This window comes from Hypomesus nipponensis, chromosome 7, assembly GCF_054491055.1.
Source record: "Hypomesus nipponensis isolate SF chromosome 7, ASM5449105v1, whole genome shotgun sequence".
Taxonomy (NCBI): Eukaryota; Metazoa; Chordata; class Actinopteri; order Osmeriformes; family Osmeridae; genus Hypomesus; species Hypomesus nipponensis.
The window spans coordinates 14,853,154-14,876,356 of NC_140367.1; the positions used below are offsets into that span (position 1 = coordinate 14,853,154).

Genomic DNA, 23,203 nt, shown 5'->3' on the forward strand with positions numbered 1-23,203 from the left:
CAACGCCATCATTCTCAGACAAAACGCTCTCAAACCAAACGCCATCGTTCTCAGACAAAACGCTCTCAAACTAAACTGTCAGATTTTTTGGGTCAAAGTTAGCTAGATGAGGGAGCTGTAGACTAGCTTTCTGAATTATCTTAAGTAGCAGCCAAAGTGAATACCATGGTGTTGTAACTGGTAAAGTTGGCATGACATTGACAGATTCAAACTTCCGGGTAGTTAACTGGTACAGCAAGAACACTTACTTTTTATTTAATACGAAATAGTTGTTTTCTGTAGGTTATTTGATTGTACTGGCGGAACAGTTGTTCTGATCGTCGCGCCGCGTGTTTTATGACTCTATGATTCTTTAGCAAAGTTTGTTTGTAGTATCCATGGCAACCGGAGGACTACACGTGAGTTTACGCTACACGAGTGAACTACAGCTTGCAGAAAACAACTATTTTGTATTAGCTATATCAAAAGTAAGTTTTCTTGCTGTACCAGTTAACAGAAACAACACCACTTTAAAAGCTGCTACTTTAGCCAATTCAGAAAGCTAGTCAGCAGCTCCCCCATCTAACTAACTTTGATAACAAAAAATCTGACAAAGTTTAGTTTGAGGGCGTTTTGTTTGAGAACGATGGTGTTTGGTTTGAGAGCGTTTTGTCTGAGAACGATGGCGTTTGGTTTGAGGGCGTTTTGTCTGAGAATGATGGCGTTTGGTTTGAGAGCGTTTTGTCTGAGAGCGATGGCGTTTGGTTTGAGAGCGTTTTGTCTGAGAACGATGGCGTTTGGTTTGAGAGCGTTTTGTCTGAGAACGATGGCGTTTGGTTTGAGAGCGTTTGGTCTGAGAATGACAGAGGTTTTTCTGAGACTGAAGCCGTTTCTTCTGAGTCTGACAACCTTTGGTCTGAGACTTGACGCCTTTTCGTTTAAGTCTGACAATTGAGTCTGAGATCTGAGGATGTCCTAAAATGAACACCGTACGGGCTAGTAATCTGAAGGTCGCCAGTTCCAAAAATGACATTGTGTCCTTGGGCAAGGCACCCTACTTGCCTCGGGGGAATGTCCCTGTACTTACTGTAAGTCCCTCTGGATAAGAGTGGAAGCTTGTGCATCAACAAAATTCTTATCACTGATATTTGTTATTATTTGGATAAAGGCTTTTACCTTTACTAATCTTCATTAAAAATAACATAAAAATTACATGCATCACTCAGTTGGTATCGCTCAGTAGGTAACTTAGTAAATTGTATTCAGATATAAACATCTTGTTGGTTGCCCAACAAGAGGAAGACACAGCATCTACTTCTTCAACTCCTTCATCCTTGAGGCACTTGTTGCACCTGTTATGAGGTTGTAGGCTATGAGACGTCTAATATTGCACTTGTCTAATTATGTGTAGGACAGTGTTTCTCAAGTGGTAGGACATATTGATTCATAAAAGCATCTTAATGTATCAACGTAAATATATTAATGTTTCCTGTTATTTTAAAGCAAGCTCAGAGATGTATGAATGTAGAGTTGCTCGCTGAGTAGTACACAGTGAACTGAGCTCGCAATGTAGCCTACATGACGCCGCTTTTATGACACACTTCAAAGATGTAAAGATGGTACCATTTACCCCTGTAAGACCCCATGCTTGTACAATTACAACACCATTTTGAATGGTCTAATTGTTCAATTTTTTTTACATTTTAGGTGTCTCTTAAAATAATCTTTGTTGTGTGTGCACAGGAGCACAGGAGTCGTCGGAGACCGTCTTAGATGTTTCCCAAGAACACATTGTTTCCAACGTGATCAAGGTGGACACCGTCGGGTCGGTACATCCACACAAAACCGTGTCGTATTTGGGGGTGTTGAATGCTCCCCATCCCACGGACGGCCAGGAAGACACCGCTGCGTTGACCCGGCGTCTTGCCCTGTCGATACCAGAAGCGCTGGTGCTCCTCTGATACCTCCAGATGCAGCGTTCCAGGATATCCGAAAACACCAGCAGAGTGTTTGGGAACATCTCCATGATGGCCCCCAGGTCTCGCTTCATCTGCCTCGTCAGGTTCCCCTGACGTGGAGCACCATTATGTCCGGGCTGGGAAGCATGCCAGGCTTCTCACAGAGCTTAGGCACAAGGTCTGCCCACCTCATGCCCCTCACCCCTACCCATTCAAAATGGCACTCCAGTGCAAGGTCGGTGGACAGTCCAACTTCCCCCACGTGCCGTGCAAACCAGTAGACCAAGGAGCTGCCAACGATCCAGACGTGGGGACGACTTTGGTTTTCCATGGTGTGATATGATCTAACATCTGCCTCTTATATACTAGGGCTTCCCGCTTCTTCTTTTTCAAACAATGCAAGGCTAACATCTGCCTGTTTATTTGCCGCCTGTGTCCGTGTTGTTTTTAGTCACAATATTCTCATTGGTTGGCCATGAAGACAAATAGCTCTATATTATTTCTGAGACACTCGCGTCCTATTTTGTAATTTTACCGCCCTGAACGGCATCATTTGAGTAATGAAGGCAAGCGCAGGCTTATTGATGACTTAAAAAACATTATGTTTCATTATGCAAGATAGAGGAGCGTAGTTAGAGAAGGATTTAGCAGTTTTATTATTACATGAGCCTATTTTATTAATAATTCAGAGTAACCTCAAACCTTTCTTTTGTTTCTTTGACTTTACATTTTGTATGAGGGCTTAGTGGTCTCGGTTTACATCATTATTTATAGCGACATCATTATTTAAAGCGAAGAAGCCTACCGGACACTGTTAGCTCGCAATGTACAAAGAATGCTCCTGCAACAAAGTTGTTACTTAGTAACAATTAGCCAGCTAGACCATATGCTAGATGCCCACAGAAGTTTGTAGTAACAAAGAATGCTCGGGAAACAAAGTTGTTACTTCCCCTGCAAGAGGGAATGGTGATCAGCAACCTCATAGTTGAATCAAAACGAATACATTTGGCAGACCGGTGTAAAAATTGACCTAATTGTCAGTAACAAGGCGAAATGGGATATATACCTGCTGTGAAGCTGCCCAGGTAAGTTGTAGGCTACTACTACTGTACTAGACTGTCTTGGTCAGACGCGGCCTTACCTATGTTTCACCCGTTTCAATTGAAACGGGCGCCGCCCTCCAAGGGGGCCCCCAACAGACTAGCAAAAATCAAGCTACGAGGTTGTGAAACAAAGGTTTCTGCTCCTATAAAAGCCACAAGTCCGTATGAAATCAACCTTGTTATTTGCGATATTCTGTTATACTACATTACCAACAATCCTAAGCAAAACAACACTGACTGACGTCTCTCTGATGGGTCGACCTCACGGTCACCATGGCGAAGTTTACTGCGACCGGCTTAAGCGATCTGAAGCCTTTATCAGAGCCTGTTTAAGGAGAGCCTTGCCACTCCCAATTAAGCCCCATTGTACCGAATTTGGCTGCAGTTCCACCAGAGTTCCACTGGGGGTGATCGCGAGCGAGTGCATGTTGAATGGCAGTCTATGGAGCTAAACGGCTAAATTCGTCTCTTTCACCTGATTGTCGTTGAGAGATCTCCGATTTTATTGTAGTTTTTGCATGTTTAACATGGATTATAGGTCAAAAGTTGAATGAACAAGTACTTATGTCCTTTTGATTTCTTACAGGGTGAGTCGTTGTTGCCCATTACACGCTAGCATTCTGCTAATGAATGCTGATTGGTTAGTGAAGGACTGATACGACCAGAGCTCCCGCTTGATGGCCTCCAAAGCGGAATCAGAATGTCAGAGCATTAACAACATTAACAACAACATTAGCAAGCCAAAACTCTTTCTAGCATGTGTATTGACAGGGAGAGCCTAACCTGTCAGCTGTGTTGTCGATGCCCTGAGAGAGAAAAAGTAAGTGACCAGAGCTTGCCGTAAAGCAGCTCTGGTCGTATGATGTGTATGACGTCAATGACATTTTCAAAAGCTTTTTAGAACAGAAAGGCAACTTTAAAACAATCTAACAGCCAGCAGTGTGTATTTTTTTTTGCCTCCTCTTTCAAATTCAGAATTCAAATTACTAGACAAAAAATTATATCCGGAGAAATGTGGATGTTGAGGGGTATCGCTCCATAGAGCTCCATTCATTCTGCACTCGCTCGTTAGCGCCCTCACATGGAACTTCAACCAGTTCAGAACCCGGAAGTTTCCCGAGAGTGGCAGTTTTCTCTATATTAGACATTCTCTGCTGTTAGGCTGCATTAGAAGGGAAGCTTACGAAAAATAGCCAGAAAACAAATAGCAGTCTAGCCTATTGCTAATGCCTGTCTAGATGATTTATTGAAAGAACTGGAGAAGCAGGTGCTCTTGCGTTAGCAAGCTAAACTAGTTTACAGGCTGTACAGTAGCTTAGGTAGTAGTTGGCAACGCGGCAACGTTGCTGTGAGCTACACTGGTTTGAAACCACAGGTAATGATAATTTCACTCAAAAATCGTTTACTTGTAATCTAATGGCATAATAAATCCTACAACGAAAATGTATTTGTGAGGAATGTTTATTTTAACGATTGAAAACAGATGCATCACAGACCGCTGTAGTATGTGTTGCCGGGCAACAGAGGCTAATGCCATGATACTAATGCTTCAGTGAAATAGTAGCCGACTGTTTCCGAAAGTAAATGTACTTCCTTAATAATATCACTTTATACTGTACATTACACATCACAATTGTGTGTCATATCACGAAGTAAAATGAGTAAATAGTTATCACCCAGGCCTCTTTGCTTGTGGCGTTTCTGCAGCTGCCTTGCAGTAAAATGTTTAACATTTAGTCATTTTAGCAGACGCTCTTATCCAGAGCGACTTACAGTAAGTACAGGGACATTCCCCCCGAGGCAAGTAGGGTGAAGTGCCTTGCCCAAGGACACAACGTCATTTTGCACGGTGGGGAATCGATCCGGATTACTAGCCCGACTCCCTCACTGCTCAGCCATCTGACTCCCCCAGTAAAGCAGTTAGCCTAGCCATCTCCCAGAAATTAACGAGCTGCTAAACTAATGTTCTGCTAGAGATAGTCACGCGAGTTGTCGTGACGTTAGTGACGTCAGTGACTGTGGCTAGCAAGTTAGCCACCGTTAGCTTCACTTTTTGCCACAAAAACTTTAATTCCTACCAAACCGTGCAACGGGACGTAAATCCCAATACAAGCAATTCAATGGCTACCAAGACGAAACATTTGACACCTAGGATGTCTATGTAGTTCAAATATTGACAAAGTTTTAGGGGGGCAAAAAGAAATAATAATAATATATATGTGAGATAACAATGGTTTGTGCTCGCCGAAGGCAAGCACACCCCAATGAATGTCTGATTGGTCCTGGGTAAAAGTTAAGCTCTCATTTGGAATACCAAATGTTGCAATCAGCGTGCAGGGCTGAATTTGAATTTTCATGACTTCAGATAAAATGTGAAATATAGCTGCAAGCAACGATGCGGGTTCCTCTGCAAAATGGCAAAATATTATAAAAATGTACAATATAGAAGGTCAAGAGTTGGACAGCAAGAGAGCAAAACGACTTCATGTTTGGCAAACAACAATAGGCTGAATAGGGATTTGAACTCCTGAGCATAAGGTTACAAGTCAGTCTCTATCCTCTCTGCTACACACCAACTGTTGAGATTTATGAATAGAAATGGCAGAGTATTACCTTTGGGACAAAGGTTAAGAAATGGTTGACATTTCAATGTCAAATTTCATGAAATTGCACATGTACTACATCAGAATGATGTGATCTCAAAGCCAATAAGGTTTGAAAAGCCATCAGTCTAAATTATATTTGATTTATCGACACAAAGATATTGAGGCAATGTGGACATTAACATAAATACACCCCTTTCAGACATTTTGTATTGCATTTCTTATTCCATTTCACACTATATAAAGACACATCTACCCACACACTATCCCCATCCTTGCTGTTTCCCAGCGCAAGTCACACCAAGGCAGAAATGCTGTTGCAGCCGCATGAGATTTAAATGTCATCCAAAAATTGCCTCCCACAATCAGAAGATTAACAGCAACACTTAGTCAGAATTTCTCAAAGATACCTTGATAACCAAAGATAAACACTGATATTTTGTCTCTTTGAGTAGATCATTTTCTAGGACCTCAGTCTGCAACCCAACATTTCCTTGTTGGCAATTGGGCTAAGGCGCAACCCAAGATTGAATCCATACCAGTACAACACTAGTCGTTTTACTAGGCCGACTTTCTGTTCCCATTAACATATATGAATATATTTTAATCTGGGTATATATATTAATCTGGGTATATATATATATATTAACAGGCCCAAATATAGGCATGGATAAGGGAAGAGCCCGTCTATGGATATTATATTACCATATTAGACATTGGGCCTCATTCTCGAACGCAGGAAGAATTTAAGAAGGAATTTCTTCTGAATTGGATTTGGGAAAACATTTTTCATTCATTAAAGTTCTCATCTGGGACTTGTTGAGGTCTTCAGAAAACTTTCCGAACTCGAAATAGTAGTTGTAAGTCGGGCAGAGCTGTCTCAAATGCAATTCCTTAAGAAAACACAAGGGGAATCGCATTTAAGAAAACTCTGTGTTAGAAGTGTTAATGAATTTGTGAGAAATCGTTCACATCAACTCTACAGACATCACTGGATTAAAATAATTACAATAATTTACCTTGCTTAGTGTGGACACTGTTAGATCAAGTGGAGAACAATTCCACTGCTCATTTTACTGGTATGATGTATGTGACAAATAAACCTTTAACTTGCACTTGGACTTGAACATCAAATACATTCAACCAGGCCATCCAATTATCACTGATCACTCGACCTATTTAAAGGGACGAGGGTGCACCCCAGGCATACAATATGGCACAATTACAGTTGTTCGAGCAAATTGCTGATCGTACACTGAGGAAGGAGCGCCTGTACCGCGACCGTCTGGAACTTTTCGCAGAGAGTGATGAGTTTGTCATTGGACGCTTTAGGCTTCCAAGACCTGTCCTCTTCGACCTATGCAACACACTGGAGCCAGTACTGAGGAGCCGGACCAGACGCTCCAACCCAGTGCCACCACTCGTCCAGGTGCTGTCTGCATTGGGATTTTTAGCCACTGGGACATTTCAGAGGGAGCTGGGAGACAGGGTGGGCATTTCACAGCCATCAATCAGCCGTAACCTCCAAAGGGTGGTTAATGGGATTGTCGAACTGGTCCCAGAATATATCCGCTTCCCGTATAGCGAGATGGAGCAGATCCCAGTGAAGAGGGCATTTTATGCCATTGCTGGTCTGCCAAACACCATCGGTGCACTAGACTGCACTCACGTGCACATCAAGGCACCCTCTCCAGATCCGTTCCCCTATTTAATTAGGAAACTGTATCATTCTATCAATGTGCAGATAATCTGCGATGCCCAGTACCACCTTCTCAACGTGTTCTCCCGCTTCCCAGGAGGTGCACATGACTCATACATGTTTGAAACAGCGCTGTAGGTGTGCACCTCGAGCAAGGAGACGCTGGAGACTCGTGGAAAATTGGTAAGTATCTGTGAGAAATTGATTGCTCCAGCAACAGTAGGCCTCTATTATTCTAATTACTTGTTTTATTAGGAGATCCCAGATATTTGCTGGCTCCTTGGCTGATGACCCCACTCACCAACCCTCAGACGGAGCAGGAAGTGGCCTATAATGAGAGGCACGCAAGGACTCGTTCAACCGTAGAGCGCAGCATTGGGCTGCCAAAAGGGAGGTGGATATGTTTGGGCGCAGCAGGTGGCAAGCTGCTGTACAAACCTGAGAAGGTGTGTATGAAGGCCACAGCTTAAAAATAGGGTTTCATTCGTGCTCAAATATTACAGCGTCCACCTCACCCTAATCGTTTCAGGTGTGTAGCATGATCATGGCCTGCTGCGTCCTTCATAATATCGCTCTGATGCTCTGTGTTCCCCTTGCCATGGAGCCACCTCACCAACAACCTGATGGGGATCGTGAACCTTTCCTGGGCCAGGAAAACCTGCACACGGTCCAAGTCCAACAGGAATTGGTTTTTAGAATGTAGGGCAAATAAAGCCTTTCAACATTCATTTGCTTTTTGACTGTGCGCCTCTGCCCTGAGAGGGCTTGTACCCCTCGTTAACGCTGCTGGATAAAATTGCGCGTTTGAACTCATCATCTTGAAGCATCATCTCAACCTCTGCACGGGTGAAGTTTGGTCTTCTCTTGCTCACCTGCAGAGCTGCCAACATTGTGTTTTTGAAAGTAGTAGCAAGCCGAGCGAGGCCATTATTATTTTGTATTTTTTTAAATAAATGTTTTATTATATGTCCTTTCTATCCATAGAATAAGACATGTATTTTACGTATGTGTATAACCTATTAGTCAGATCCAAAATAAAACCGCAGTGAAAAAGCAGTGGGGAGGCAAACAGTGCCTCTGCCTCAATGAAGGGCATGTGCGAGAGCCTGGAAACTGGACGCGATAAATTAAAATAAAAATAAAGTTTATTTTAAACGACGGGACAGAAAATGACGTGATCGACTACTCACATTCAAAGACAAATCATTGTTTTGAACCTCAAGAATAGATTTGGCTTTGGACGAACTACGGAGACTAAATATTAGCAAGGGGGGGGGCTTCTCACCCCTCATTCGCTAACATTACATTCATATCAGAGTAGTAAGCCCTTGTTGAGAATTTATTTGTTACAATAGATTATTCACAAAGAAAGGTTAATAATAAGTTAACATTAAGATTGACAGTTCATGTGTGAAATACATATGTGGTTAAAAACAGACAGACAGTTAAAATGTCATTGGATTTGGGATTTGTATTGATTGGGACTTCATTACCCAAGATGCACTGATTAAGTGTAATGTACGTGATACATGCAAAAGTTTATGTTTTGGCGAGAAGCCATTTTGTTTTGATTATTGCTGAGCAAGCACGTAGAACAAACTGTATTTTAGGCTACTCTTTTATTTCAGTAAAACGTCAAAAATAGAAGCAACGTCTCGCTTCGTTATTCATAGAGTCTAAGCAGATGAATGTACAACAGCCCTTGCTCCGTTGATTTCACATTATTTCTCTGAGGATTGTTTAATGCACATGTGTCAAACTCCGGTCCTCATGGGCCGCTGTCCTGCATGTTTTAGATGTTTCCCTGCTCTAACACATCTGATTCAATTAAATGGGTTGTTATAACGACCATTCATTAGAATCAGGTGAGCTGGATAAGGGAAACATCTAAAACATGCAGGACAGCAGCCCGGAGGACCGGAGTTAAGAAAGTTCCTAAGAAAAATCTACGTGTGATTCATGAAGTGTTCTTAAACAGCAGAATTGTTCGCAGGTGTGTTCTTAGAATGATAAATCCCAATATTTTGTAAGTTGAAAGCTCGTGCCCCGTTGCTCCTATTTAGCGTAGGTAAACGCTCTGTTAATTACCATAAAAGGGCGTGATGTGGCAGGGCCGTGTGCACACTCAGAGAAATGTCAAAACAACGTGGTAAAGACCTCGACAAACGGAAAAACATAATAATTCTGAAGTGGAGGTACAGCTGCAAGAAGTTTGCGAAAAACGAAATATCATATGTAATCGCGTCAACTGTGGCTACAAAGCAGTAAATAAAACCGATGCATGGAATGCAATTACTCATGCATTGAACGCTGTATCTGGAGAAGTGCGCAGAACTGATGAAGTCTTGATTCCAAGACTTCCAACAGGTAGCCTACTCGTAGCTCTCTGCAAATAAAATCGGTATGGTCAAGGAAGATGTGTTCCCTCCTCAGGGAACGCTCTGCAACATATTGCATCAGCAATAAATATGCCATTGTGTGGTGTAGTCCTAGTGTGCGGAATAAGCCTACTTTGGGCCTATAAATACAGTAATAAGTCACTTAGTATTTGATGGCAAAGTTTACAATCGCTATGACAATCTTTCAATACATCTAACAAGTTTCCTTACTCCCACAGTAATGCAGCAACACACCTACCACACACAATTGGCAAAACTGTTAATTTCATGCGTAAAATCACACATTGTAAACTAAACTCAAACCCTCATTTTCATAACACAAAAATACACTAACAATACACCATGTCTACCAAAACACTATCACTCGTTCGCTTTCAACAGGAACATTTAGTCAATCATAGCACATGTCATAACAAACACTAACATCAGATGAAATTACAGAAAATGCATTCTATTATACAGTATATGTGTCAAGTCTCACAGTATACAGATCATAGATTGTATTTTGCAATGCAATTTCTTTTCAAGCCTTTTACATTTTAGTTTTGTTTGAGGTGAAAATTCCCCCACAATTACTTTTAAAAAATATATTTGGAAGCTTCAATATCGTGAATCTCCGTAGAAAAACGAGTCTGGATGGTGACATTTAATGGATAAGAGTTGAAGCTCTGCGTGTAATATAGACGCATTTTCTGCCAATATAAATGAATGGAAGGAATTAGCATAAACACGCAAAACAGCGATTTGGTGGGTGTTGATAGTGTTGGTTCTATGACCTGAGCAGACTAGAAATATCAGAGTTATTAGGCCAACTATCAGAGTTGGCCTAATAACGTTAGATTTTTAATGCAAAACACATGAAAACAAATGTATATTGATTCTCAGCCTCCTACAGGTGAAGCAGCTGAGGACGTTGGTATACCATCCAGTAGCGCCACGGCCTCCCCATCGCGAGTCGCATATTGTCCGTCATCCAGATTATGCTACATTTTTTCATTCATGCAAAACGGGATTTCAACTTCATAGTAGGACAAATCAACCTCAAAAAACAATTTAAAAATACATTTTTGCCTATAGAAACCACAGTCTATATAACGGTACTATAGAAGCTGAGGGAGATTATTGTCAATGAAGGCTAGCCCAGTTGGCTAAAAGAAGGCAGAGTACAAATATTCAATAAACTGTTTTTGAATTTTAAATAACCTATTTTCAGTAGGCAACCTAGCTTACGTTGGTTAGCTACAGTAGTTAGTCTAATTAGCTAGTGACTGCATGGCTTACCTTGCTAGCTAGTTTAGACAAACGAAAGTTTACTTCAGGACTAGAGAGAGTAGCCTATTAATAACTTAGGCAATTTGGGCAGATCACACTGAAAGCGAATTTTTAAAACATTGCACTTTTGCTATGGTACGTCAGTACAGCTCTGTTAAATACCACATGCTTTTTGACTAGGCGTTTTTGAGGCAGACGCTTTTCAAAATTATTGTTAAACTTCGTGTTTTGATTTTGGTGTGCCACCCCAAGATTTTCCCTTGCCCCATCTGGCCACCCCTATGAAAAATGTCTGGGGGTGCGACTGGTACCATCCCCAAACCAACAGGTTGGTAAAGCACTTCAACAAAACACTGAAACAGATGTTGAATAAGGACATGGCAGCAGATGGCCAGAACTGGGACCAGCTTTTATCCCAGGTCTTTTACCATCAGGGAGGGGGCTACAGGCCTGCACCAGATTTTCACCCCTCGGTATATTATATGTTAGGCGCTGATGCCTATTAGACAGTGCTAGGAAGGCCTGGGAAAGCCACCCCTTTTCCCACCATGGCCTAGGTCTGGCCTGTTGTGAGGGAGCATCTGCAACAGATGCAGCTAGTCCAGGCCCAGATATACTGTACAACTGGGGAGCCCAGGTGATTATTTTCTTGCCGGGGGACTGTGTCCTGGTTCTGGTACCAAACTTAAAATGCAAATTCCTGGTTATTTGGCAGGGACCCTACAAGGTGGTAACCCAGATTGGAGAAGTCAGTTGCAAGGTACGTCTGCAGGCCGTCCCAAATTGATAATGTGAATTTACTAAAACAATGGGAACGGTAACCCACTACTCAGACTAAGACACTCACAGAGCTCCAGTGCTAACCACCCAGCCCCTGCTCCCATGGTCCCAATTGGAGACCCACTGGAGCCAAGTCAACAACAAGACCTCCAGGACGTGTTCTCCAACTTATCGGGGACAACCAAGGATGCCTGCTGTAATATCCAGACCAAATCGGGAGTCAGGGTGCAAATCATGCCCTACCGGATGCCAGAGTCGAGAAGGACAGCCAACAGGGACGAAGGAGTGATCAATGAGTGCTATGGTCCTCATTCCCAAACCTGATGGTTCCTACCGGTTCTACAATGACGGAAACTCCATGAGATCTTAACATTCAAAGCCTACCCAATGCCTCGAGTGGATGAATTGGTTAGATGCCTGGGACAAGCCTTGTTCATTATGACCTTGACCTCACAAAGGATTTATGTGCGGGTACCCCTCACCACCTGCGCCAGAAAGAAGACTGCCTTTCTTCATCGTGCTTTTGTTCGGTGTCCATGGTGCCCGGGCCAAATTTCAGAGGATGACGGATCACATCCTATCCACCAAGCCTACTTTGTGGCCTAACTCACCACAATGACTACATACATTCACTTCCAGGTGGAACATCGGTCAGCAAAAGAACATGCAAATGCAGAAGCACTATTTGGACACTACACCGATCCGTTGCAGGTCGGGAGAGACCCTGGGTTTTTGCTGGTGTGACAACCTGAGAGCGAGAAGGGAAAATACAAGCTGTCAGCCCCGCAGACAGACGAAGGAGCACGCCATTGGCGACCAATTATTTCCCTTCCCAGGGGCGCAGTTGCCGACAATCAGTTTATGGGAGAAAAGGGAAAATAAAAGAGCAGAAAATAAACACGAGGAGAGACTAACTGACTATTCAGACTAACTGAGTGATGGGTCAGAGGACTCTGGCAGAATGAGGTTGTAATTAAAGTTAACTTGATCTGATACTTTGATAGAACTAGCCATAGGCCAGGTGGAGACCTCCCGGAACAGACCCTCAACCAAGAAAATATTCCAGTTTCAGTTTTTACTTTGTGTGTTAAAGGTGTTAAAACCCTGCCTCGTTTGCGACCCCTCTATTTAAACTGTCTGCGGCACACATTTCAGAACACTCCGTAGTTGTCACAACATATTATAGAATTGAAGTAACTGTCCAATTTGGCTAGATGGATAGCTTGGTTGCTTTCCTTTCATATCCATTACTTAGCTAGATAATAGCTAGCATAGGAATGTTATGCAAACCACAAAACATTTCTCTAAAAACCAACATTTTCTCAATTGTCATTAATAGGTTTGAATCCTCACATGTATTCCATTCACTTTGTTGATAGAATTTGAGAATCCACAGCGATAAATGCACAAATAAATGATCAGATCTGCAGACAGGCAGACGTGGCAATGTTGTGCTTTACATAAAACACATGACCACGCTTACTAGCTCAGCTTACATGGCATCACAAATCACCCCCAAAGGGACAATTGTAAAATACAGTTCATATTTGTAGTGCATGACTCACTGCTGCTGTCAGGGTACCAAGAGTAATACTCAACGTCCAAGATTTATTAAGGTCAGTGCCGCCGCTCCCATAACGCGCACTACGCGCTGTGCGTAGGGCACCAAGTCCTGAGGGGGCACCAAAAATGTGCCAACTGAAAAATCATCATAGTATTATAATTATAATGCCGATATTATTTCAGTAGGCCTATATAATATTACGCACCTTTTAGGCATGTTTATCACAAAACAGGTAAAACAACAGATATATTTAATTGCTCAAAAAACGTTACGATGGTGCCCCCCCGCCACCACCCCACAAAAAAACAAATACACACTCAACTTTCCAAGCTCGCCGTGGGTGCCCTTTTCTATCTCAGTGGCCTGACTAACTTTGACAGTAGGTTAGGTAAACTTTTCGAAAATGGCCTCAAAAAGACAACAGGAGTCAGTGGCAGAAAAAGAAATAAACTGCGAAATGATGCCTGTGCATCACTTTCAGGTAAGTCCATGTTTAATTATTGTTAAATACGGGAAATATGCTGCCAACTTATAGTTAGCCTATGCATACACCTCGAACTAGCTGACGTTATTGCTAATTTTAGCACACTCAAATATGTTAGGTGCAAACTAAATTTAGATTTTACTGTTAAATTTATCTATGCATTTGAAATAACTGACGCCAGCTAGATGTTACTTTACTGTACATTCTATGATACTTTTATATTCGATTGATCAAATAGCTTTTAAATGAGTAATAAAGGTGGAGAGCTCCTTGGCTGCATGCTTTCAGTTTTAAATGTTTATAATTAATTTGGAAAACCATGCTAAGAAACGTAAGGGTGGGGCTGAAAAATTAAGAGACAAAAATACATCATGCACTCGCATTAACTCCGTAACCAGCATCATATCAAACACAGAATGTGGATGCATTGACAGGGCAGCTGTGGTGGTGGTGGGGGGTGGGGGGGGGGCATCATAAAGGAATTATGCGTAGGGCACCAAAATGGCTAGCGGCGGCACTGATTAAGGTGTCCAAGCCCAAAAATAATTGGGCTTGGGGGAAATGTTCACAATTCACGGTAATATTTCCAAACATTCCCTTACAAAAAGAAGTATATTAAAGTATACTATAAGTATACTAAAATATGGATAGTACACTTTTAGTTCACTTTTGATATACTTTTAAGAAGTATGCTTACAAAATAGTTCACTTTTAATATACTTTTAAGAAGTATACTTAGAACATAGTTTACTTTTAATATAGCTTTTAGTATGCTTTGAAAATAGTTCACTTTTGAATACTGCAAAGTAGCCTGTGTGGTGCACTTTCAGTTCATCAAGTATACTTCCTCAAGTACTTCAAAGTATACTTTGGAATACTCTAAAGTAGCCTGTGTAGTGCACTTTCAGTTCATCAAGTATACTTCCTCAAGTACTTCAAAGTATACTTTGGAATACTCTAAAGTAGCCTGTGTAGTGCACTTTCAGTTCATCAAGTATACTTCCTAAAGAACCTCAAAGTATACTTTGCAATACTTTCAAGTGCACTTTCATTTAATGTAAGTATGTCAACAAGTAAACTTCTAAATTAAATTATATAACGTAATTAATGAGGGCGAGGAAGAGAGGCGCTGGACCACGGGGCAGGAAGTGACATGAGCAGCTCCCAACAGGGGGGGACCTAAACCAGCCGAGCAGGGATGAACACCCCTCTAAACATAGCACCTCTGTCTTCACGGCTGAGCGTCACTGCCCCTAGGGGACCCCTGTCCCCCAGTACCAAGAGCTCCTATCCCTCCCTCAACTCCCTGGCCCCGGGGATGTTTTCCCCCTCTCTGTCCAGGGGCACCCCCAGCTCAGGGAGGAGAGCTTCCAGCCCCTTTAAGACCCCCAGCCGGTCCATCATGACCTCCCCCAAGCTGTGGCAGAAGACCTCCATCTCCAGGCTGGCAGAGGAGTTGTTCTAGGGTATACTTTGGAATACTCTGAAGTAGCCTGTGTAGTGCACTTTCAGTTGATCAAGTATACTTCCTAAAGTACTTCAAAGTATACTTTGGAATACTCTAAAGTAACCTGTGTAGTGCACTTTGAGTTGATCAAGTATACTTCCTAAAGAACCTCAAAGTATACTTTGCAATACTTTCAAGTGCACTTTCATTTTATGTAAGTACGTCAACAAGTAAACTTCTAAATGTAATTTTACTATTATTTACTATTGTATTAAAATTTTAAAGTACATTACAGGTTACATTTTTTAGATCCATCTCATTCTAATTATTCTGTCTATGAAAATCTAATGCATTGCACACTGAATCTTTTTTGTTACTGAAGCTGTAACCTTAATTACTGCTAAAACATTCTGAAACCCTATACTCTTATACTAATAATTATCAATTGGAGTATTAATGGAAAAAAACGAAAAAGCTACTTGAGAATTTGAAGGTTATACTGTCAAACTGACTGAAGAACGAAATAACGACGTGAAATAATGAAGATAGTGTGGCTCATTGGCTAGTCAATTCCCATGAAGCAAAGCGGTAAATAGTGTTAAAATTTGCTGATAAGTTTGCCGTTTGTTCGAAATACAAATGTAACTTCATGAATTTCGTTTTTTAAATGTGTCTGCTTAGAATGTAGAGTTTTGTTGCGTGGTAATTGTCATTGTTGTGCTGGTTTACCATTGTAACCATGAGTTAAATGACTGTTACATTTGATAAGAACAGCTGGATTCTCAGAACGTTACTGAGTATGTAGTGTAGAGCAACAAATCTGCAGTAAAATGTTACGAGGGCCCCGTTCTCGCCAAGTGACTGAAGATCTGAGGCGTTTGAGGGGCCCATAAACATTTTAACATTAGTAAATAATAGTAAGATTACATTTAGTTTTTATTGACGTACATACATTAAATAAAAGTGCACTTGAAAGTATTGCAAAGTATACTTTGAGGTTCTTTAGGAAGTATACTTCATGAACTCAAAGTGCACTACACAGGTTACTTTAGAGTATTCCAAAGTATACTTTGAAGTACTTGAGGAAGTATACTTGATGAACTGAAAGTGCACTACACAGGCTACTTAAGAGTATTCCAAAGTATACTTTGAAGTACTTGAGGAAATATACTTGATGAACTGAAAGTGCACTACACAGGCTACTTTGCAGTATTCAAAAGTAAACCTTGAAATACACTACAAGGGTACTTTAAAGTGTACTAAATGACCTAAAAAGTGGACCAATTCAGTTTGCTTAGTACAAAAAAGTATATAAATAAGTACACTGCTAGTATACTTTAAGTAACATGATAATAGTATACTTTTTATACTAAGTATACTTACAAAATAAACTTGAAGTATACTTATTTTTTGTAAGGGTTGTTTCAGGACAAATGTTTGTGATGTAAGTATACAAATGAACGAGCCAGATGTCTAGCTAACATTACCACCCTAAGTTACCGAGTTCAACTACACAACAAAACAATATTTTGTTCACAGCTATGTGCATACGGAAAGGGGCATATGTTTACCTGAAGTTGTACGTGAGGGTTGTGTCTTCTTACCTTGGACTCCCCATTGTGCATAGCTGTGGGAAGGAAGCGATATGGCAAGTGGCTCTTGATTAGCCGAGGAGAAGTCAGTTCCTGAGGAAACAGAGGCAAATTCATCATACAACAAAGAAAAGTATTCAGACCCCTTCACTTTTAGCACACTTTGCACACATAGACTAATTTGTTGCGGTGCGCCACATAATCAACACCGGTCTCCAAATATTGCGTTTCCTAAAAAAAATTGTTTTAAACACTTTAGGTTAAAACACGTAGCGTATTCGTTTAGCTGCATTTCCTTTGCCTTCTCTTCCTCCGTCTCTGTCACTTACGCATATTTTTCTCACATCACAACGTCAGCACATTAGTCATGTGTCGTTCGTGAACGATTCGTTCATTTTGAACGAATCCTTACAAGAACTCGGGAGTAACGAGTCCTCTCAAAGAGTGATTCGTTCATTTTCTCGTGGCCGCCCATCGGGACTGTTGCACAGCCTTGTCCAAGTAAACAGAAACGATTCGTTCAATTCGATTTGACTTGGTCTTTCTACGAGTCTTTGGATCATTTTCCACGTGACCTGCATAGGCTCTGTACTGGTAGCTAGGGGAAACGAACGATTCGTTCATTTCCCGACTCGGTCTTTCTACGAGTCTTTGGATCCTTTTTTCACGTGACCCGCATTGTATTTTTTAGTAGAGGAAACAGTTTCCTCATTCCCTTTCGCGTGGCCACTGTTTTTGTAAGACGTGAATGATATTCGCTCAAGTCATCATACTGACTGGTTTTGTTATTTTCACTTTACATTTACACCTACAGTTTAGTGTAGTGTAATTGTTTGCTGTGATAACTAAATGCTAGTGTGATAATAAATGACAATTTAAAACCATACAAACTGTCATATTGTACTGTATTTATTAGAGGAGGAATATGATCCGACACACAAATGTGCAATTCAAGTGAAATGGTCTTATATTATATGGAAAGTTCTGTGTAAGAAACACTTGATTTAAGTCTGTGAACTTTGAGTTACATTGGCCATAGGAGGGGTCATGCAGCAAGTTCACAGTTCACACCAATTGAAAGAGATCAGGTTACACGTGTAGGGCCTACTTCACTTCATGTTGGTGCCAAATAAGGGTAGAGCCAGTGATGAAGTACAGCTGTCAGTCATGGCTGTCTCCAAGGGTACTGTGGCCCTTCCCCACCCTCCCCCACAGTTTTACACTAGGTGACTTGCAAGTGATTTAGAAGTTAGTGTGTCTCTTTGAATGAAATGCCAATCAAACGTGGTGTAAAATGTTTTTATTGTAACCCAATATCCTAATACTGTACTATGTTACATTTATTAATAATTTACTCTTTGCTCTTTGCATAACAATAACACACTTTACATTATAGAAAACAGTATACAACCGTATGTTTTAAGTAAAAAAAAATTGTCAAGCAGAGCTTTGTAACAAAATATATAATATATCGTCTCGTCTCGTCATCTGCCGCTTGTCCGGGGATCGGGTCGCGGGGGCAACGACCTAAGCAGGGAGGCCCACGCTTCCCTCTCCCCGGCCACTTCCACCACCTCTTCCTGGGGGACCCCGAGGCGTTCCCAGGCCAGCCGAGTGACATAGTCCCTCCAGCGTGTCCTGGGTCTTCCCCGGGGCCTCTTCCCAGTGGGACGTGCCCGGAACACCTCACCAGGGAGGCGTGCAGGAGGCATCCTAATCAGATGCCCGAGCCACCTCAGCTGGCTCCTCTCGACGCGGAGGAGCAGCGGTTCTACTCTGAGCCCCTCCCGGATGACCGAGCTTCTCACCCTATCTCTAAGGGAGAGCCCGGACACCCTGCGGAGAAAGCTCATTTCGGCCGCTTGTATTCGCGATCTCGTTCTTTCGGTCACTACCCATAGTTCGTGACCATAGGTGAGGGTAGGAACGTAGATCGACTGGTAAATAGAGAGCTTCGCCTTTCGACTCAGCTCCTTCTTCACCACGACGGACCGATGCAGAGCCCGCATCACTGCGGACGCCGCACCGATCCGCCTGTCGACCTCGCGCTCCATTCTTCCCTCACTCGTGAACAAGACCCCGAGATACTTGAACTCCTGCACTTGGTTCAGGATCTCCTCCCCGACCCGGAGATGGCACTCCACCCTTTTCCGGTCGATAACCATGGCCTCAGATTTGGAGGTGCTGATTCGCATCCCAGCCGCTTCACATTCGGTTGCGAACCGCTCCAGTGAGAGCTGAAGGTCACGGCCCGATGAAGCCAACAGGACCACATCATCTGCAAAAAGCAGCGACCCGATCCTGAGGTCACCAAACCGGACCCCCTCAACACCCTGGCTGCGCCTAGAAATCCTGTCCATATAGGTAATGAACAGAATCGGTGACATAGGGCAGCCCTGGCGGAGTCCAACCCTCACCGGAAACAAGTTCGACTTACTACCGGCAATGCGGACCAAACTCTGGCACCGGTCGTACAGGGACCGGACAGCCCCGATCAGGGAATCCGGTACCCCGTACTCTCGGAGCACCCCCCACATGAGCCCCCGAGGGACACGGTCGAACGCCTTTTCCAAATCCACAAAACATGTGTAGACTGGTTGGGCGAACTCCCATGTACCCTCCAGGACTCCGCGGAGGGTATAGAGCTGGTCCACTGTTCCACGGCCAGGACGAAAACCACATTGCTCCTCCTGAATCCGAGGTTCGACAATCCGGCGGACCCTCCTCTCCAGGACCCCTGAATAGACTTTCCCAGGGAGGCTGAGGAGTGTGATCCCCCTAAAGTTGGAGCACACCCTCCGGTCCCCCTTTTTAAAGAGGGGAACCACCACCCCGGTCTGCCAGTCCAGAGGCACTGTCCCCGATGTCCACGCGATGTTGCAGAGTCGTGTCAACCAAGACAGCCCTACAACATCCAGAGCCTTAAGGAACTCCGGGCGGACCTCGTCCACCCCAGGGGCCCTGCCACCGCGGAGCTTTTCAACCACCTCGGCGACCTCGGCCCCAGAGATAGAAGGGCCCCCCCCGATGTCCCCAGACTCTGCCTCCACGTCGGAAAGCGTGTTGGTGGAATTAAGGAGGTCTTCAAAGTATTCCTTCCACCGATCCAGGACGTCCCCGTCGAAGTCAGCAGCGCACCGTCCCCACCGTATACAGTGTTGACAGAGCACTGCTTCCCCCTCCTGAGTCGCCGGATGGTGGTCCAGAACCTTTTTGAAGCCGTTCGGAAGTCATTCTCCATGGCCTCGCCGAACTCCTCCCATGCCCGGGTTTTTGCCTCCGCGACCGCCAGAGCCGCGTTACGCTTGGCCTGCCGGTACACATCAGCTGCCTCAGGAGTCCTACCAGCCAATAAAGCCCGATAGGCCTCCTTCTTCAGCTTGACGGCATCCCTCACCTCCGGAGTCCACCACCGGATCCGAGGGTTACCGCCGCGACATGCACCGACCGCCTTGCGGCCGCAGCTCCGGTCAGCCGCTTCAACAATGGAGGCCCGGAACATGGCCCATTCGGACTCAATGTCCCCGGCCCCCCCCGAGACATGATCGAAGCTCTCCCGGAGGTGGGAGTTGAAGCTCCTTCTGACAGAGGGTTCCGCCAGCCGTTCCCAGCAGACCCTCACATTACGTTTGGGCCTGCCAGGCCTGACCGGCGTCCTCCCCCACCATCGGAGCCAACTCACCACCAGGTGGTGATCGGTTGACAGCTCCGCCCCTCTCCTCACCCGAGTGTCCAAGACATGCGGCCTCAAGTCCGACGACACGACTACGAAGTCGATCATCGAACTGAGACCTCGGGTGTCCATGTGCCAGGTGCACATATGGACACCCTTATGCTTGAACATGGTGTTCGTTATGGACAAACCGTGTTTAGCACAGAAGTCCAACAACAGAACACCACTCGGGTTCAGATCGGGGGGGCCGTTCCTCCCAATCACGCCCCTCCAGGTCTCACTGTCATTGCCCACATGAGCATTGAAGTCCCCCAGGAGGACGAGGGAATCCCCGGGAGGAGCGCTTTCCAGCACCCCCGCCAGAGACTCCAAAAAGGGTGGGTACTCTGAGCTGCCGTTTGGTGCATAAGCACAAACGACAGTGAGGACCCGTCCCCCCACCCGAAGGCGGAGGGAGGCTACCCTCTCATCCACCGGGGTGAACCCCAATGTACAGGCACCGAACCGAGGGGAAACAAGTATTCCCACCCCAGCTCGACGCCTCTCACCAAGGGCAACTCCAGAGTGGAAGAGAGTCCAGCCCCTCTCAAGGAGACTGGTTCCGGAGCCCGTGCTGTGCGTCGAGGCGAGGCCGACTATATCTAGCCGGAAACTCTCTACCTCGCGCACCAGCTCAGGCTCCTTTCCCGCCAGCGAGGTGACGTTCCACGTCCCTAAAGCTAGCTTCTGCAGCCGAGGATCGGACCGCCAAGGCCCCCGCCTTCGGCCGTCGCCCGTCTCACACTGCACCCGACCCCCATGACCCCTCCTGCGGATGGTGAGCCCACTGGAAGAGGGTCCCACGTTGTCTCTTCAGGCTGTGCCCGACCGGGCCCCATGGGAAAAGGCCCGGCCACCAGGCGCTCGCCATCGAGCCCCACCCCCGGGCCTGGCTCCAGGGGGGGGCCCCGGTGACCCGCTTCCGGGCAGGGGCAACTGGGAACCATTGTTGTGTTTCTTCATGGTTGGTTTTTTGAGTAATATATATAATATATATATATCTCAAAAGGATAGACTTAAATAAAAATAAAATTAAATCACACTATACAGCCACAGATAGATAACAATAACAGTAATTTAATTACACTAAAAACCAAAGGAACATTCTGTAACAAAACTGCAGTTTAGGGCGTACTCTAAGGCAGGTTTGCATTCAAGAAAACAAGCTCCCGGACCTTGGATGGGCTGAGCCTGTTTCTTCGTTCTGAAATGATCTGCCCCGTTTTTGAAAAAACTCTCAGAAGGCACAGATGTGGCCACAATGCACAGTCTTGTCTTCATGACCTCACAGAGGCCTTTGTAAACGGGTGAACACTTCATCCACCATGCCAGAGGGTCTGATGTGCGGGGTAAAAGTGGCTCAGCAAGGTAAGCCCGCATTTCCATCATGGCATCAGTTGAGACAGTTGGTGTGGAAGTAGAAAGCCTCAAGCTTGCCACCCTCTCATCATAGTCCTCCCAAAACATGGCCCCTGTACTGGCAGCTGTAGAATATGTATCCTCCTCTTCCTCCCTATGGAGGGGGTTAACATGTGCTGCAGCTGCTGTTATTCTGTTCACTGCCTCATCTGCTGCTTTGTTGTTGATAAAGGCTTGCTTTTTGAACCTCGGGTCCAAGCAGGTAGCCTCAGCAAGCTTCTCAGTGAATTCCACTTTACTGAACCTCTTCAACATTTCTGTCATCAGGCTGTCCACAAGATCTTTGACAGGTTTATGGATGGAGGGATTCCTTTGATTGCGGGCAACAATCTTCTGAAGGCCTCTTGTCATTAAAATGACTTTGGAGGCAGTCACAAACCTAAAAAAATTAAGTATTTAAATATAAGGAATACAATGTATTATTAACAAGCCAATACATACTTGTTTGTGAAAAGGTTACAAAAACAACAATCCATCATTAAGGAGAAATTAAATTTGCAATCATGATTTAAAATAGGTGTTAATCACTTAATCTACATACCTCTCAGCGCTCACTTCAGTTGTGTCCTTTACACCCCATTCTTCGCTAACCCTAGTCAGCTCCCTTGCAAGATTTTCAGCAGTGTGTCTGTCTGCCATGACAAAACAGTCCAGGAGACATTTGAAAATCCTCCATTAAATGACAAGTCACAGACATGTAACTTGTGGTAGTTACTGAGGTCCAGCAGTCTGTTGTGAGACATACAGCCGTGGCAGACTTGATTTTGTCCATGACCTCAGTTCTTAATTTCTCGTACATCATAGGTAGAACTTTTGTTGATATAGTTTTTCTACCTGGTAGACTGTATGATGGGTCCAGAAGCTTTGAATATTCCCTGAGGCCTTTGTTCTCAACCACAGAAAAGGGCTGGAAATCGCAAGCAATCATTTTGACTAGAGCCTCATCCAGTTTACTCTGTCTCAACGGATCCATTGGCCTTGTCACAAAACTGCCCATTGAGGTTTGTTGTTGTGGCCTAACTGCTGCTTGGGTGGTGGTAAGTGCTGCTGGAATAGTGGATGATGTGGACATGGTCAAGGTAGCAGTTGCAGGCCCAGTTGTAGAGGTCCTGCTGGTGGAAACAGCTCCTGATGCCGCAGTATGACCACTGTCTCCTCTAACTTGTGCTAAGAGCACAGTTGGACGTGCAGA

The 23,203-nt window shown here is 44.1% G+C and overlaps 1 protein-coding gene across 2 annotated transcripts in view; it reads right to left on the minus strand.

Annotated features, from left to right (window-relative positions):
• sult4a1 (sulfotransferase family 4A, member 1) overlaps positions 1-23,203 on the minus strand; it is a 121,147-nt gene that overhangs the window by 22,706 nt on the left and 75,238 nt on the right. For both annotated transcript variants that reach the window (XR_014762459.1, XM_084701573.1), the window contains exon 3: positions 16,893-16,973. Coding sequence is in view for 1 of the 2 variants with exons in the window: in XM_084701573.1 (XP_084557699.1) it covers positions 16,893-16,973 (81 nt within the window). In the remaining variant the exon portion in view is untranslated. The remainder of the gene's footprint in view (positions 1-16,892; positions 16,974-23,203) is intronic.